The sequence below is a fragment of the Hemibagrus wyckioides genome, linkage group LG23, assembly GCF_019097595.1.
Source record: "Hemibagrus wyckioides isolate EC202008001 linkage group LG23, SWU_Hwy_1.0, whole genome shotgun sequence".
NCBI lineage: Eukaryota > Metazoa > Chordata > Actinopteri > Siluriformes > Bagridae > Hemibagrus > Hemibagrus wyckioides.
Genome location: NC_080732.1, coordinates 523,774 through 537,064, shown reverse-complemented (window position 1 = coordinate 537,064; position 13,291 = coordinate 523,774). Strand labels below are relative to the sequence as shown.

At 41.5% G+C, this 13,291-nt stretch overlaps 1 protein-coding gene across 1 annotated transcript; it reads left to right on the top strand.

Moving 5' to 3' along the window:
* The first annotated feature begins 232 nt into the window (after positions 1-232).
* Positions 233-12,990, top strand: tfr1b (transferrin receptor 1b). The gene is made up of 19 exons (XM_058376528.1): positions 233-337; positions 3,594-3,645; positions 3,738-3,960; positions 4,159-4,396; positions 4,755-4,892; positions 4,970-5,051; positions 5,259-5,381; positions 5,470-5,562; positions 5,652-5,791; positions 6,484-6,650; positions 6,737-6,853; positions 7,177-7,262; positions 7,376-7,439; positions 7,790-7,857; positions 7,998-8,068; positions 8,457-8,547; positions 9,026-9,247; positions 9,348-9,512; positions 9,685-12,990. The coding sequence occupies exons 2-19, from the start codon at positions 3,598-3,600 to the stop codon at positions 9,925-9,927; spliced, it is 2,379 nt and encodes a 792-aa protein (XP_058232511.1). The 5' UTR covers positions 233-337; positions 3,594-3,597; the 3' UTR covers positions 9,928-12,990.
* Positions 12,991-13,291: the final 301 nt, after the last annotated feature.

The window sequence follows — 13,291 nt, the reverse complement described above, 5'->3', positions numbered from 1 at the left end:
GTGAAACTGCATCCTGGAATAGAGAAAGGGAGAGTGAGTAAGGGAAGAAAGAAAGAGATTAAAAAAGAAAGAGAAAATGAGATATCGTGAAATATTGTGAAAGAGAATGAAAAAGAAAGAAAGAAACAAAGAACAAGAGCATGATTGAAAGCAATAAATAAAAGAAAGATATAAGACAGGAATAGTTGAGAAAGAACAGACTGGATGTTGATTCACAAAGAGCCGAATCGTTTGTGAATGACTCCTAGATTCGACTCTTTGATTTGATTCGAAACACCGCGTGTTCGGTGGAAGACCAGCATCTGCTTCCTGATTAATATTAAAAACAGATTAAAAGGTGAGACGCTTTAAGATTATAAAATATACCTAATGTGGCGTTGATTAAATGTTGATTCCTGTTCACTAAGCTGCAGTATTAGACTGATCTTATTCTAGCCATTCTGTACCAGTAAGTTCATTCAGGTTAATGCTAACCAATTAGCAGTGAGGCTAGGCTAACTGTCTAAGCTAACCGGCTGTCAGACACTGACAAATATGTAGAAATAAATTAGCTCACTTAGTTTTTAGTGCTTTTAACTTTATTGTCAAGTTTATTCCCGTGTCTTAATTATATACTTGATATTATTAAAGTTCACTTCAGTCCTTTTTACATTTTTGTCCTTTTATTGCTAATGATCTTTATGTCGCTACCGGATATAAAGCGCGCACCACGTGCACCGGTTATATATATATATATATATATACACATGTGTGTTTTAATATATTAAAATATATATAATAATATTGTATTACATAATATAGAATATAAAGCTGAAATAACACGAGACATTAAGGTGGACAGTGATGATGATGATGATGATGATGATGATTAGTTATGTTGAACTTGAGGAATCCTGCGCCTGAATGTCTGACTCTTAATCTGAGTTTGTTAATCTGTCATTAAGGTTGTTGTTGTTTGTTTGTTTTTAAGAGTTTAGAGTTGAATTTTAACTGCAGTGATTGCACATGAGGTCAGCTTTGCGTAATGGACTCAGCTCTGTCCGGCGCCTCGCTCTTATCTCACCATGCCCTTGACTTTTTTGTGTAAATAAACAATGCCAAAGTTCCTATTCTTTTTCAGATTATTATTATCATTATAATTATTATATTCCTGTATTTTATAGGTTTTATTTACAGTTGTATCTGAATCATCATCATTATTATTATTATTATTATTATTATTATTATTATTATTATTATTAGAGCTCTGAGTTGTGTAATGGTTTGTGACCCTGAAGTGGTGATCAGCTCGGCGTCTCTCAGTCTCACAGACTTTGATGCCGGCCACAACACCCACCCCTGTATGTGTGTGTCTCTGTGGGGTGTGTGTGTGTGTGTGTGTGTGTGTGTGTGTGTGTGTGTCTCTGTGGTGTGTGTGTGTGTGTCTCTGTGGTGTGTGTGTGTGTGTGTGTGTGTCTCTGTGGTGTGTGTGTGTGTGTGTCTCTGTGGTGTGTGTGTGTGTGTGTGTGTCTCTGTGGTGTGTGTGTGTGTGTGTCTCTGTGGTGTGTGTGTGTGTGTGTCTCTGTGGTGTGTGTGTGTGTGTGTCTCTGTGGTGTGTGTGTGTGTGTCTCTGTGGTGTGTGTGTGTGTGTCTCTGTGGTGTGTGTGTGTGTGTCTCTGTGGTGTGTGTGTGTGTGTGTGTCTCTGTGGTGTGTGTGTGTGTGTGTGTCTCTGTGGTGTGTGTGTTTGTGTGTGTGTCTCTGTGGTGTGTGTGTGTGTGTGTGTGTCTCTGTGGTGTGTGTGTGTGTGTGTGTGTCTCTGTGGTGTGTGTGTGTGTGTGTGTGTGTGTCTCTGTGGTGTGTGTGTGTGTGTGTCTCTGTGGTGTGTGTGTGTGTGTGTCTCTGTGGTGTGTGTGTGTCTCTGTGGTGTGTGTGTCTCTGTGGTGTGTGTGTGTCTCTGTGGTGTGTGTGTGTCTCTGTGGTGTGTGTGTGTGTGTGTGTCTCTGTGGTGTGTGTGTGTGTGTGTGTGTGTGTCTGTGGTGTGTGTGTGTGTGTGTCTGTGTCTGTGGTGTGTGTGTCTGTGTCTGTGGTGTGTGTGTCTGTGGTGTGTGTGTCTGTGTCTGTGGTGTGTGTGTCTGTGTCTGTGGTGTCTGTGGTGTGTGTGTCTGTGGTGTGTGTGTGTGTGTGTGTGTGTGTGGTGTGTGTGTGTGTCTGTGGTGTGTCTGTGTGTGTGTGTGTGTGTGTGTGTCTGTGGTGTGTGTGTGTGTGTGTGTGTGTGTGTGTGTGTGTGTGTCTGTGTCTGTGGTGTGTGTGTGTGTGTGTGTGTCTGTGGTGTGTGTGTGTGTGTGTCTGTGGTGTGTGTGTGTGTGTGTGCCTGTCACCAGCTGTAGTTAGGACACCTTATTGAGTGAAATCATTGAGTTCCTCTTTGTGTTCTCGTTTTTCTGAGCTTTATCGTACAGAAACCTGAGAAAAGGTTTTGTCCAGTGTGTAAGATGACCTTTGTTTAAAAAAAAAAATCCCTAGTGCACTGAAGAACCGCTGATCTCTGTAACTCGGAGTTCTCAGTAAATGACTCGGTATCATCGATGGAGGAAGTGACGGTTAAAGCTTTCGCGCCTTTTTCCTCTGTGTGTGTGTGTGAGATTGGGGGGAAAGGTCTGCGGTCAGGTTTTACTCATCCTCTTAACCTGTTTATGGTCCTCTAGTCTCTCTCTCAGGTTCCAAGGTTTTGAAATCTTTTACAGGAAATATGTGAAGAAATGTTTTGTGTTACAGTCTTCCTGCAGTCCAGTTCCTTAAACTGTTTTTACCTCCTGATTGTGAACAACAGCTTTAAGAAACAGACACACACACACACACACACACACACACACACACACACACTCACACTCACACACACACACAGTTGTTTTCTCTGTATATCCCAGGAAAAGTGTCCTGTTTAGGAAACAGCACCACCCTCATCCAGTGATTGTGGACAAACAGAGTGGTTTATTTAGGTTTTATTTTTTATATAATAAATTATTTTATCCACTTAAACATATTAATAGCGTCCTCTTTTTAATACTGTTTATAATTTTATATGTTTAATTGTTCGATTCCTGATTTGATTTAATCAGTCTCTAGATGTGAGCTGATAGTTTTGTATTTCTTATTTGTTTATTTAATTCTTCTAACCTTTGTCCATGTAATGTCCATTTATGTGTTTCTTTATTTTATTTAACGTTTTTATTTTATTTTATTTTATTTATTTATTTATTTTATATATATATAAATTTTTATTTTCTCCTGGTGGTTCAGTGTGTAAGCTGCTCTCATGTCTGATGGTATTGATCTGCTCCATTTTCACGTTTTTTTGGTTTATTGATCTACAGCTGGCTCTGAATCAGCGTGTTTTTTTCCCGTGATTCAGCATGTGTGTTTTTTTTTTTTATTATTTATTTATATGGGTCGATAAGTTAAAAATTAGGTCTCTGACGTCAGTCCTGGTTAGATGAGTATAAAACACCGCAGGGACGAGGCTGATCCTCAGAACATAGCGTTCATCTTCTCCTATTCTATTCTACATTCTGATCTTTCACTTTATCATTCATCTTTTTTTCTTCTTCTCCAGATCCATGATGGCAGGATGCATCAATCAAGCCAATGTCAAGTTCTCTAACATGGTATGTGCTGGGTTTTTCCCGACAGGAAAGATTTGTCTCTTTTTTAAACAACACTCCTCTGTTTTAATTCTTGATGTTCTGTCTGAAATCAGTTCCGTACAGGAAGTGGCGTGTACAGAGATCTGAACCAGGATCAGGATCAGGATCAGGATCAGATTGTTGACGGTCACGAGATCTCTGTGGAGCTGAAGTCCTCGGCCGACGGAGATGAGGAAGTGGCCAGATCTTTCGCTCAGACTCTGCAGAAATCAAACGGCAGGAAGTGGAGCAACGTGGTGAAGATTACTGTCCTCGTTATCTTTATCTTTATCGCTGGTGAGCTTCTGTGTGGTGCCATGACCCGAGTTCTTCAATAAGAAGGAGTGTTTGTGTGTGTGATTATCTGTAGACTAAACGTTAAGGCTTTGTGTTACTGTAAAAAAAAAAAAAAAAAACAACAACAAATTTACGGTGTTTATGAATATTCATATTTTTAAGCATGTTATTTATTTATTTTCTTTGTGTGTATATCAGGGTACCTTGTCGGTTATGTGACGAACCGTAAGCCTGGTGTCAGCGTGAACACTACGGTCTCTACGATGCCGCTGCCGGCGATTTCGAGCCACGTTACTGAGGACGCCGAAAACAAGGACGAGGAGGCGGAGTCTAAGCAAGAAGTCTACGAACCCGCTCAGCTCTTTGCGGACTGGAGCAGCGTCACGGTGGCCCTGAGGGAGAATCTCACTACTAAAGCCCTGGACAAAACCTTGCAGTATGTTTATATGTTTATTTATTACAATTTGTAGAGATACTCACAAGATGAAGAGCAGACTCCAGTTACTGTAGAACACACTAGTGCATGTTAGCGTTTCTGATATTTCACAGTTTCAGAAAGCAGCTGTAATGTTTGTGGAGACACTCGGAGGTGTGGTCTTCTATATATTTACAGATAAATGTTGCAAATTAACAACAGGCTTTTATTTTGAAACTTTTGACATTTTAATTATAAAGGTTCTAGAGTTGTGTTTTTCTTGTTTTACACCATTAACTTGGCATCATATGAAATCAGCTGTTGTTGACCTTTGAACCTCATGGCTGTAACTGCTGTGTTTCTGATGCTCTTCCTGCAGAGAGTTTTCCTCTGATGACCATCAGGCTGGCAGTGCTGGTGATTACACACTGGGCCAGAAGGTACTGGAGAAGTTCAGGAGTTTTGGGATGGAGCTGTGGAGGGACGTGCACTACGTGAAGCTGCAGGTGCCATCAGGGTGAGTGTCGGGTTCTGGTGTTTTGTGTCGACTCGTTTGTGTGTTCCTCGCTCATGCAGCGTCTGGTTTATCATCAGGGAGAACAAGGTGCTGATGGGATCTGAGGAGATCGGAAGCCCAAAGGGGTATTTAGCCTACAGCGCAACAGGAACCAAACAGGTGGGTGCCAAAACTTATTACTGAAAGCACTGTTATGTTATCAGAAATGGTTGAGTGTGTTTATATCAGCAGCACAGAATATCCACTTTTACATTAACAATCAAATTGGAATTGCGTTACAGATTTAATTGATGCATGAATCCATGATGGTTTTATTCATTCAGTTCTATTATAACTCACTCGCTGAGGCTTCTGATGTTCCTGCAGGGAAAGGTGGTGTATGCTAACTATGGCCGAAAAGAAGATCTGGAGAACCTTAAGAACCAAGGATTGGACCTGAAGGAGAAGATCGCTCTGATCAGAGCTGGAAATCTCAGCCTGGCAGAGAAGGTACCTCAGATCTCTACCACAGCTCTGACAGCTCAGTTCCTTCACTCTGTCCTCCACGTCACACTGCTTCTGTCTCACCATCCTCCAGGTAGCGAATGCGGCCCGGTTCGGATTAGCTGCGGTTCTGATTTATCAGGAGCCGAAAAACGAGGAAGAAGTCAACACTGAGCTCTACGGCCAGGTGAGCGTGCAGGCGATCTCTCTCCACCTTCACTCCTCATTCCTTTATTCCTGTTTATTCATTTCATCTCTGCTTGTCTTTAAATCCAGGTTCATCTCGGAACAGGAGATCCTTACACCCCGGGGTTTCCTTCCTTCAACCACACCCAGTTCCCTCCTTCTGAATCCTCAGGTCTTCCTAAGATCCTGGCTCAGACCATCACTGCAGAAATGGCCTGCAAAATCCACATGTAGGTTTCTGATCATCGCGTCACGCTGAGACTGCATGTTTATAAACCTGTGTCAAGTGCTAAAGAAATTTAATTAAACATGTAACCAAAACTATTAAAGTGTTAAAGTTTACAAAAAAGTGTAAAATTGTTAATAATTAGAGCTGCCAATCGATTAAGATATTTAATCGTGATTAATCGCACGATTGTCATGAGTTAACGCGAGTTAACGCACGCTCTCTCTCTCTCTCTGCCTCTTTTCCCTCTTTGTTTATCTGCCGGTTCTACTTCTTTTCCGGTTCCTCTGAGTGCCGCAGCACACTAACGCTCATCCAAAATGCTCTCATTGCTTCCGACACGTCATGACGTTTATCCCAAGCCAATACGAAGCGAGATCCCACCCCTCCCGTCACCCATCGTTTGTCTGTGTGTGTATTCGGAGGCAGTGAGCAGCAGACTTTTTAAATTATTTACAAAATTAGAAAAACTGCGTTAACGTGCGATTAAATAATTGTCAGCATTAATGAGTTAACGCGATAATAACGCGTTAACTTCCCCAGCCCTAATAATAATGTAAAATTACAGAAGTGTTTTACTTCATTCTCATCGTTAAAGCCCATCACTCATCTCCACTCTGGCACATTCGGCCAGGGTGCCAATAGTTCTGAAGGTTTACAGGAAGTGTTTAATGTTAGCTGTTTTCTGGATTGCAGGAAGATGGGAGGAAAGGATGCACCTACAGATTTCACTGGACTGCTGCCAGGCATCGGTAAATACAGTCTGGGAGGAGAGATGGACGTCACTGTGACGGTTAAGAGCGCCCTCGCCGACACGGAGATTTTGAACGCCTTTGGAGTCATTAAGGGCTTCATCGATCCAGGTGAGGATTTGGAGCACACTCTCCTGCACCTTGTGCTCCCGAGCGAGTCGGTGTTCAGTCTGAACTCGGCCTGTTTATTTCTGCAGATCGCTACGTGGTGCTCGGCGCTCAGAGAGATGCGTTCGGCCAGGGATTCGCCAAGTCCACCGTCGGCACGTCACTGCTGGTGGAGCTCGCCAGGGCCATCACCAACATGGTGAAAGGTGAAGAGAATCAGGAGAGAAACAAACCAGTAGTACATGTTTGACCTGATTTACTTACACATTTGTCCGGATTGACATGAATGACTGTGAAGTTTTAATTTGCTTCATTGTGGCTGGGTGGGTGGGGCTAGATAGAGTCGGTTGGGCTAACCTGGTGTACAGTAAGTGGGTGGGGCTAGAGAGAGTGGGCTGGGTTAACCTGCTGTACAACAAGTGGGTGGGGCTGATCTGCTGCTTCTTCATTATTTTATCCATTTAAAAAAAATATATATTATTTTTCTTTAATACTGATGTATAGTAAACCTTGTAAACGTTTCCCACAGGTGGTTTTAGGCCGAGGAGGAGCATCGTGTTCGCCAGCTGGAGTGCCGGAGATTTCGGTAGCGTGGGTGCTACAGAGTGGCTGGAGGTCAGTACAAACGTCCCCTTCAGCAAATACTCTAAAAACAGAGTCAGTGTTTCTGACCATTGTCCTGCAGCATGACAGTAAAACCCTCTGCCCTCTCTTTCTCTCTCCCTCAGGGTTATCTCTCCTCACTGAACCTCCGAGCCTTCACCTACATCAGCCTGGACGCCACTGTGTCCGGTACGCTCCGGTTCAGCACCACACACACACACACATTGGTTTTTAATTTATAAGTTATCTAGTAAATTTATTTAGTCCATTAATATTGTTGTTTCAGTATTTTGTCATATCATAAATACTTGGATTAAGCCTTTTCAATTTTCTGCAGAAAGCACTTTGAAATTTTGGAAGAAAAATTAGTTAATTAGCAAATAAAAAAATAAATAATAAAAACAAAGTCTGGGCTGTTATTTTCACTGGAGGAGTGACTTCCTGTTCAACAACTTGTTTAGAACTGACTGTTACTTCCAGGCCAAGCTCAATGAGGAAATTTGTGAAACTGTGTGTGTGTGTGTGTGTGTGTGTCACAGGTGTAAAGCAGTTCAAAGCCTCCTCCAGTCCACTGTTACAGAAACTCCTGAAGAACACAATGGATGAGGTGTGAATTTACTTCTCATGTTTAACTATTGACCCCCACCCCACCTCTTAGCACCCACACACACACACACACACACACACACACACACACACACACACCCGGCAGGTCTGTAACTGGCTCTTTTCTAATCCCATATAAAGGTCAAGAGTCCTCAAAACATGAACTTCACCATCTCACAGGCCTTTGCTTCCTCAGTCTGGACCAAATCAGTGTGAGTACACACTCTGAACTCCGAACTACTGCAATAAAGCTAACAATATTTCCCAAACATAAAAAAAATTCAAAAATAAACAATAACAGTTCATAAATTCATGTGTGTTTTAATATTTGCTTATTAAAATACAATGCATTAATATGCAGCAGCAAGATCCACAAATATTTTATAACTATTTACTTATTCACTTATGAGTCTATTTTAAAATTCCTCAAATATTTGACAGATCATTTTTGTTTATAAAGTTGTTTTTATTATAGTGACTGCAGTATATTTATTAGCAGGAATTTAATCTGAACCTTTAAATATTCCTTAAGAACAAATGAAAGCTTTGTAATTGATGGAATTTGTTCTGAACTTGGGTTTCTGATTCTTCTGCTCTCAGTCTGGAGCCCATGAAGATGGAGGACGGAGCCTATCCTTTTCTGGCCTTCTCTGGAATTCCCTCCATCTCCTTCCGCTTCGTCTCAGACAGAGTGAGTTTGTCTTTAATCATTTATTTCACTTTTAACATTTAACGGTGATGACATTATCACCTCCACGTGTAATTCTCACATCGTTTTTCTTCTAGCAGTTAATAATGCCTTTATTACATGTTTATTACTGTCTGAAATGCCAAAAAGTCTGCTTTAAACCTGTTTAGTGTGCAATAAACATTAAAAATAAAGACATTTAAAACTAGTTCAAATAAAATGAACATCATTAAGGTGAATCTCAAATTTTAGGTATTAAAATGCTCTTTTTGTGACCCACAAAGCCTTGTACAGCCAGAAACTAGAACTTGTGTAAACCTGGTTACATGAATATAAGAATTTAGTTTTAGTTCATGGATCATGTAATATCAGGTTTATTATCTGCAGGTGGACACAGTTAGTCGTTGTAGTGAAACATCATGTGATCAGATTCTCTCTGTACGGTGTTGGTGATCTGGTTTTGATGTTCCTCCTGCTCCAGATTGCTTCAGACTATCCGTATTTTGGAACATCTCTGGACACCAGAAAAAGTCTTTACCAGGCCACCGAGGGGAAGCTGCTGGACGTCGCCGTGTCCGCGGCTCAGATGGCGGGACAGATGGCGCTGCGGCTGGTCCACGATCACATCCTCAATCTGGACGTTAGCGAATACAAGCGTGTCCTTATGAAAAACATCAACAAGATCACCGGACAGATCAGAAATGTACGCTTTTCTTTCTTCTTCTTTTCTCCTGATGAGCGTGTGGTCATGATGAGGTGGAACAGCGGTTACTCACAGGAACTGTGATGTGGGTTTTTTCCAGGTTAAAACACTCAGTGCCAATTCGTCCTCAGTCCTGGAAAACAAGTGGCTGTTCTCTGCGGTTGGTTCCTACTCTCGCGCCGTTTTAGATCTGAACAATGAAATAACCAACAGTGACCTGGACGTCGCAGAGACGTGCCGCAACATCAACGACCGCATCATGAGGGTAAAGAGAACCGGCCAATCACAGTGGCAGTGCCAGCTGTCTTCACTGCAAAAATGTTCATATTTTCATACCCGTTCCATCCACTTATGATCTGTCATATAAAACAGTGTAAATATTAATGTGCAGCGTTTATAACATTTGTTATAACTGCGTGGCGTGTTTGTGGCCGCAGGTGGAGCACAACCTCCTGTCTCCGTACGTCTCCCCGAGAGACGTCCCGTTCCGTCACATCATCTTCGGTTCCGGCGATTACAGCGTCAGCACGCTGCTCCAGCACCTCGCTGACCTCAAACAGCAGGCCGAGGGTTCTGACGCCGATCTCTTCCGGAACCAGTTTGCACTCATCACCTGGACCATCCAGAGCTGCGCCAACGACCTAGCAGGAGACATCTGGACTCTGGAAAACCTCATCTGATCCCCAGAGGCTCAGCGCCAGACCCGGTCCGATCCAACAGCACATTTAAATCTCAGTAACGATCAACCGGTACATTTAATAAAAACTCCTCCCCCACATCATTATTACAGTTTTGGCTAATAATCTAATGCTAACGTTATTCATCAGATTATCACCCCACATGTGCATGCGAGTTTAATGGATAATCATTTAGTGCTGGGTGAAAAGATACGACAGCAAAATTACGATAAAAATCCCAACGATTACCTCATCCATACTGCAGAGTCTATCATCAGCTGCTTTTACATCACACTGAAACAAGCAAAAAGATCCAACCTGATCTACGAATTATACTTTTCTTATTTTTATATTGTGATTTTGTTTTGTTTGGTTGGTTTTTTTGTTTTTTTACTGTTTAGGATGTTTATTCTGCGTGATTATTCTGAACGTATTGCAGTATATTTGTCGTCGTATCGCCCGGCTTTAACATCACTTATTTATTTAGGTTATTACTGAATCCTGCTGAAGTCGTATGATAACAAGCTCATCGTTTTGGATAATCCGATCATTTAATACTCGGCAGGAATTCGGGTGAATCAGGTGAATATATCCTGCTGAAGCACACGGTTCGGAACACGTGCACTCGTTTCTCAGGTTCTGACTTGGTGTGTGGTTTTGATCTAACCCTCAGCATCGTCTCAACTTGCCTCGTGTCCAGACGGGTCAGAATTAGAAGCTAATCGGATATTTAATTCTGCTTCATTCACTTGCACTTAATCGAGATTCCAATCTAAATCCCTGGCAGGGAAAAATGCTGCTTTTGGATCATCTGGTTTATTTTTTTGACCTGTTTTTGCACGAAGAGAAATGTGTTTGTCCGTTATTATTTATTTATCAGTGACAGTGTTCACTATAAATGTGTGTTTTGTACTGTTTTTTTTTTTTTTTTTTTTACATTATCGGAAGCAGTGTCTTCCATAATAGCGACGGTTATACTGTCAGTTTATTAAAGCAGCATCTGCTCTGAGGAATACATCTTACCCGACAAGCCGTCAGCAGAAATCGGCACGCTCGCGCCTGATCCAAACCCCTGGAGGAACTCGGCTGCAGTTAAAATGTTTAGTAAAAGTTTAATGGTCAAAATATTCAGACATTTGGTGATGCATAACAAATTTATTACAAAATTTCAGTGGAAAGAGTCGAGGAGTGTTGCTGATCTAACAAACTTTCAGCCGCTCTCTCTCTCTTGAGATATCGCTCAAACTCTCAAATTCTCAGACCGGAGCATCAACACGACTCCACAACAAACTGTAATGATGACCATCATGCTGCCGTGAGAATGACCACATCACCGCCTTGATTTAGCGATGGTGGCCGTCACAGCCGAAGGTGTGGCGATTTCTGTGACGAAGCTTGTTTTTTGGTTTATTTTGGAACGTATTTCTCATTCTGAAACATTATCGGGAGCAGTGTCTTCCATAATGCACTGTGTTGAAGGTAGTTTTTGTCTACCGGTGTGTATTTATCGGGGGCAGTGTCCCTCATATTTCACTGTAGGGTGGAGTCAATTATCGGGAACAGTGTTTCCCATAGTTTTTTACATATTTATGTTCTGTATTTGTGGGACTTCTTTTTCTTCTGTTATTGGGCTTTGTGTGTGTGTGTGTGTGTGTGTGTGTGTGTGTGTGTGTGTGTGTGTGTGTGTGTGTGTGTGTGTGAGTGAATCTCAGAGTTTCTCCTGTGGCACTTTTTCACTAGATCATTTTCAAACTAAATGCAAAGAATGTTATTGAATCGAATCAAATCCAAGAAGAACGAACTGATTAACATTTCAAACCTTTACAGTTCGGACACAAGTGACCACTAGGAGAAACGTCTACATGGATATTTACGTTTAGTGGCTGTGGCTTTTTAGTTTCTAAGCTTTAGCTTACTGAAGTTTAAGTGTGCTTTCACACCCTGTTAATCCGTGAGTCGAGTCTGAATCAGAGTGAAATTGATTCTTGATTTCTTTTCAATTTGTTTTCATACTAAACATCGTTCAATGAATAAAAAAAATCATTGTCCCCAGATGTACGTTAGGCTGAAAGCTTGATAAACTCCCCTGAGCATGATGATGACGAGGAGATAATGAAATAAATGACTAGTGTAAGATATTTTGAATGGATTTCCTGCAGATCTCCAGAGCAGGTTTCTGCAGTCCTACAGCTCTGTCCTGTTCTGTTTCACTGCTCACAAAAATCTACAAAAACCCAGCTCAGAACACATGGCAGGATTGATTCACTTCCTGCTGCTGAGTCGATTCAGAGTCAAATCACTTTTGAATCACTGCAGTAGAGTTGAGATGGAGAACACGAACTGCTGCAGATGTGAAAGCACACTTTATCTAGAACTTCATTTCAGTGACTGTAGAAGAAAGCTTCAGAAACATTTCTGTTCTGCTTTATGGATTTCAGCTGGATCTTTCAGGAAGAACTGAATCTCTTACTGAATATCTCTTTATCTCTCTCTTCTACTCGCACTCTCTCTCGCTCTCTCTCTGTCCCTGTCTCTATCTCTCACTCCCCCCCCCCTTGCTCTCTCACTCGCTCTCTCACACACCCCCCCCTCTCTCTCTCACGCTCTCCCTCACTCTCACTCATTGGCTCTTGCTCTCTCTCTCTCGCTCTCTATCTTTCTTCAGATCAGTACTAAGGAACGTTTTTTGAGTTTATTTGCATGCATTGGGAAATTCATGTTGGAGTGGTCAGTCGTCTCTTCACACTGTTAATAAAACACACTGACTTCCAGAAAGGACAGAAATGATGAAATGTTGCACTTCTTTGCTTATTGATGTTAAAATCCAACATCTTAGTGTAAGGTCAGAAGTGAGATGAGTAAAGGAGTCTCCGGTCAGTGAGCCGTTAGGAAGTGTGTGTGTTCTGCTCGAAAGGTTGTAGAGCTTTACAGAGAACCCTGAGGGGTTTTGTCCGAGGCTCGGTCACTGCAGGCTAATGACTGCATCAAGCTTGTGGATGAATTTCAAATGTTTTGGTCTGATTTTTTTGAATGTTTTTTTTCCGTCCAATAAACTTCTTATGCTTATTCTGGGATTTGTGAGTTTTATTTGAAGAAATGATATAAATTCTTGACTGTATGTTTATGGAAGGAGTCTCCAGTGTCAGAAGTAAAGTAAGATTTCTAATCTTCAGGACAGAGGAGTTACATGAGCTGTTTTTTTTTTTTTTTTAATAATTATTATTAACATCAAGGCAGAATATAAGCATTAAAACATAAAATTAAAATATAAGCATTAAAATACATTCTTCGGGTCATACCATAGTTTTTTAATGGGGTTGAGGTCTGGACTTCTGGGACTCGGCCATTCCAAGACATTTAAATGTGA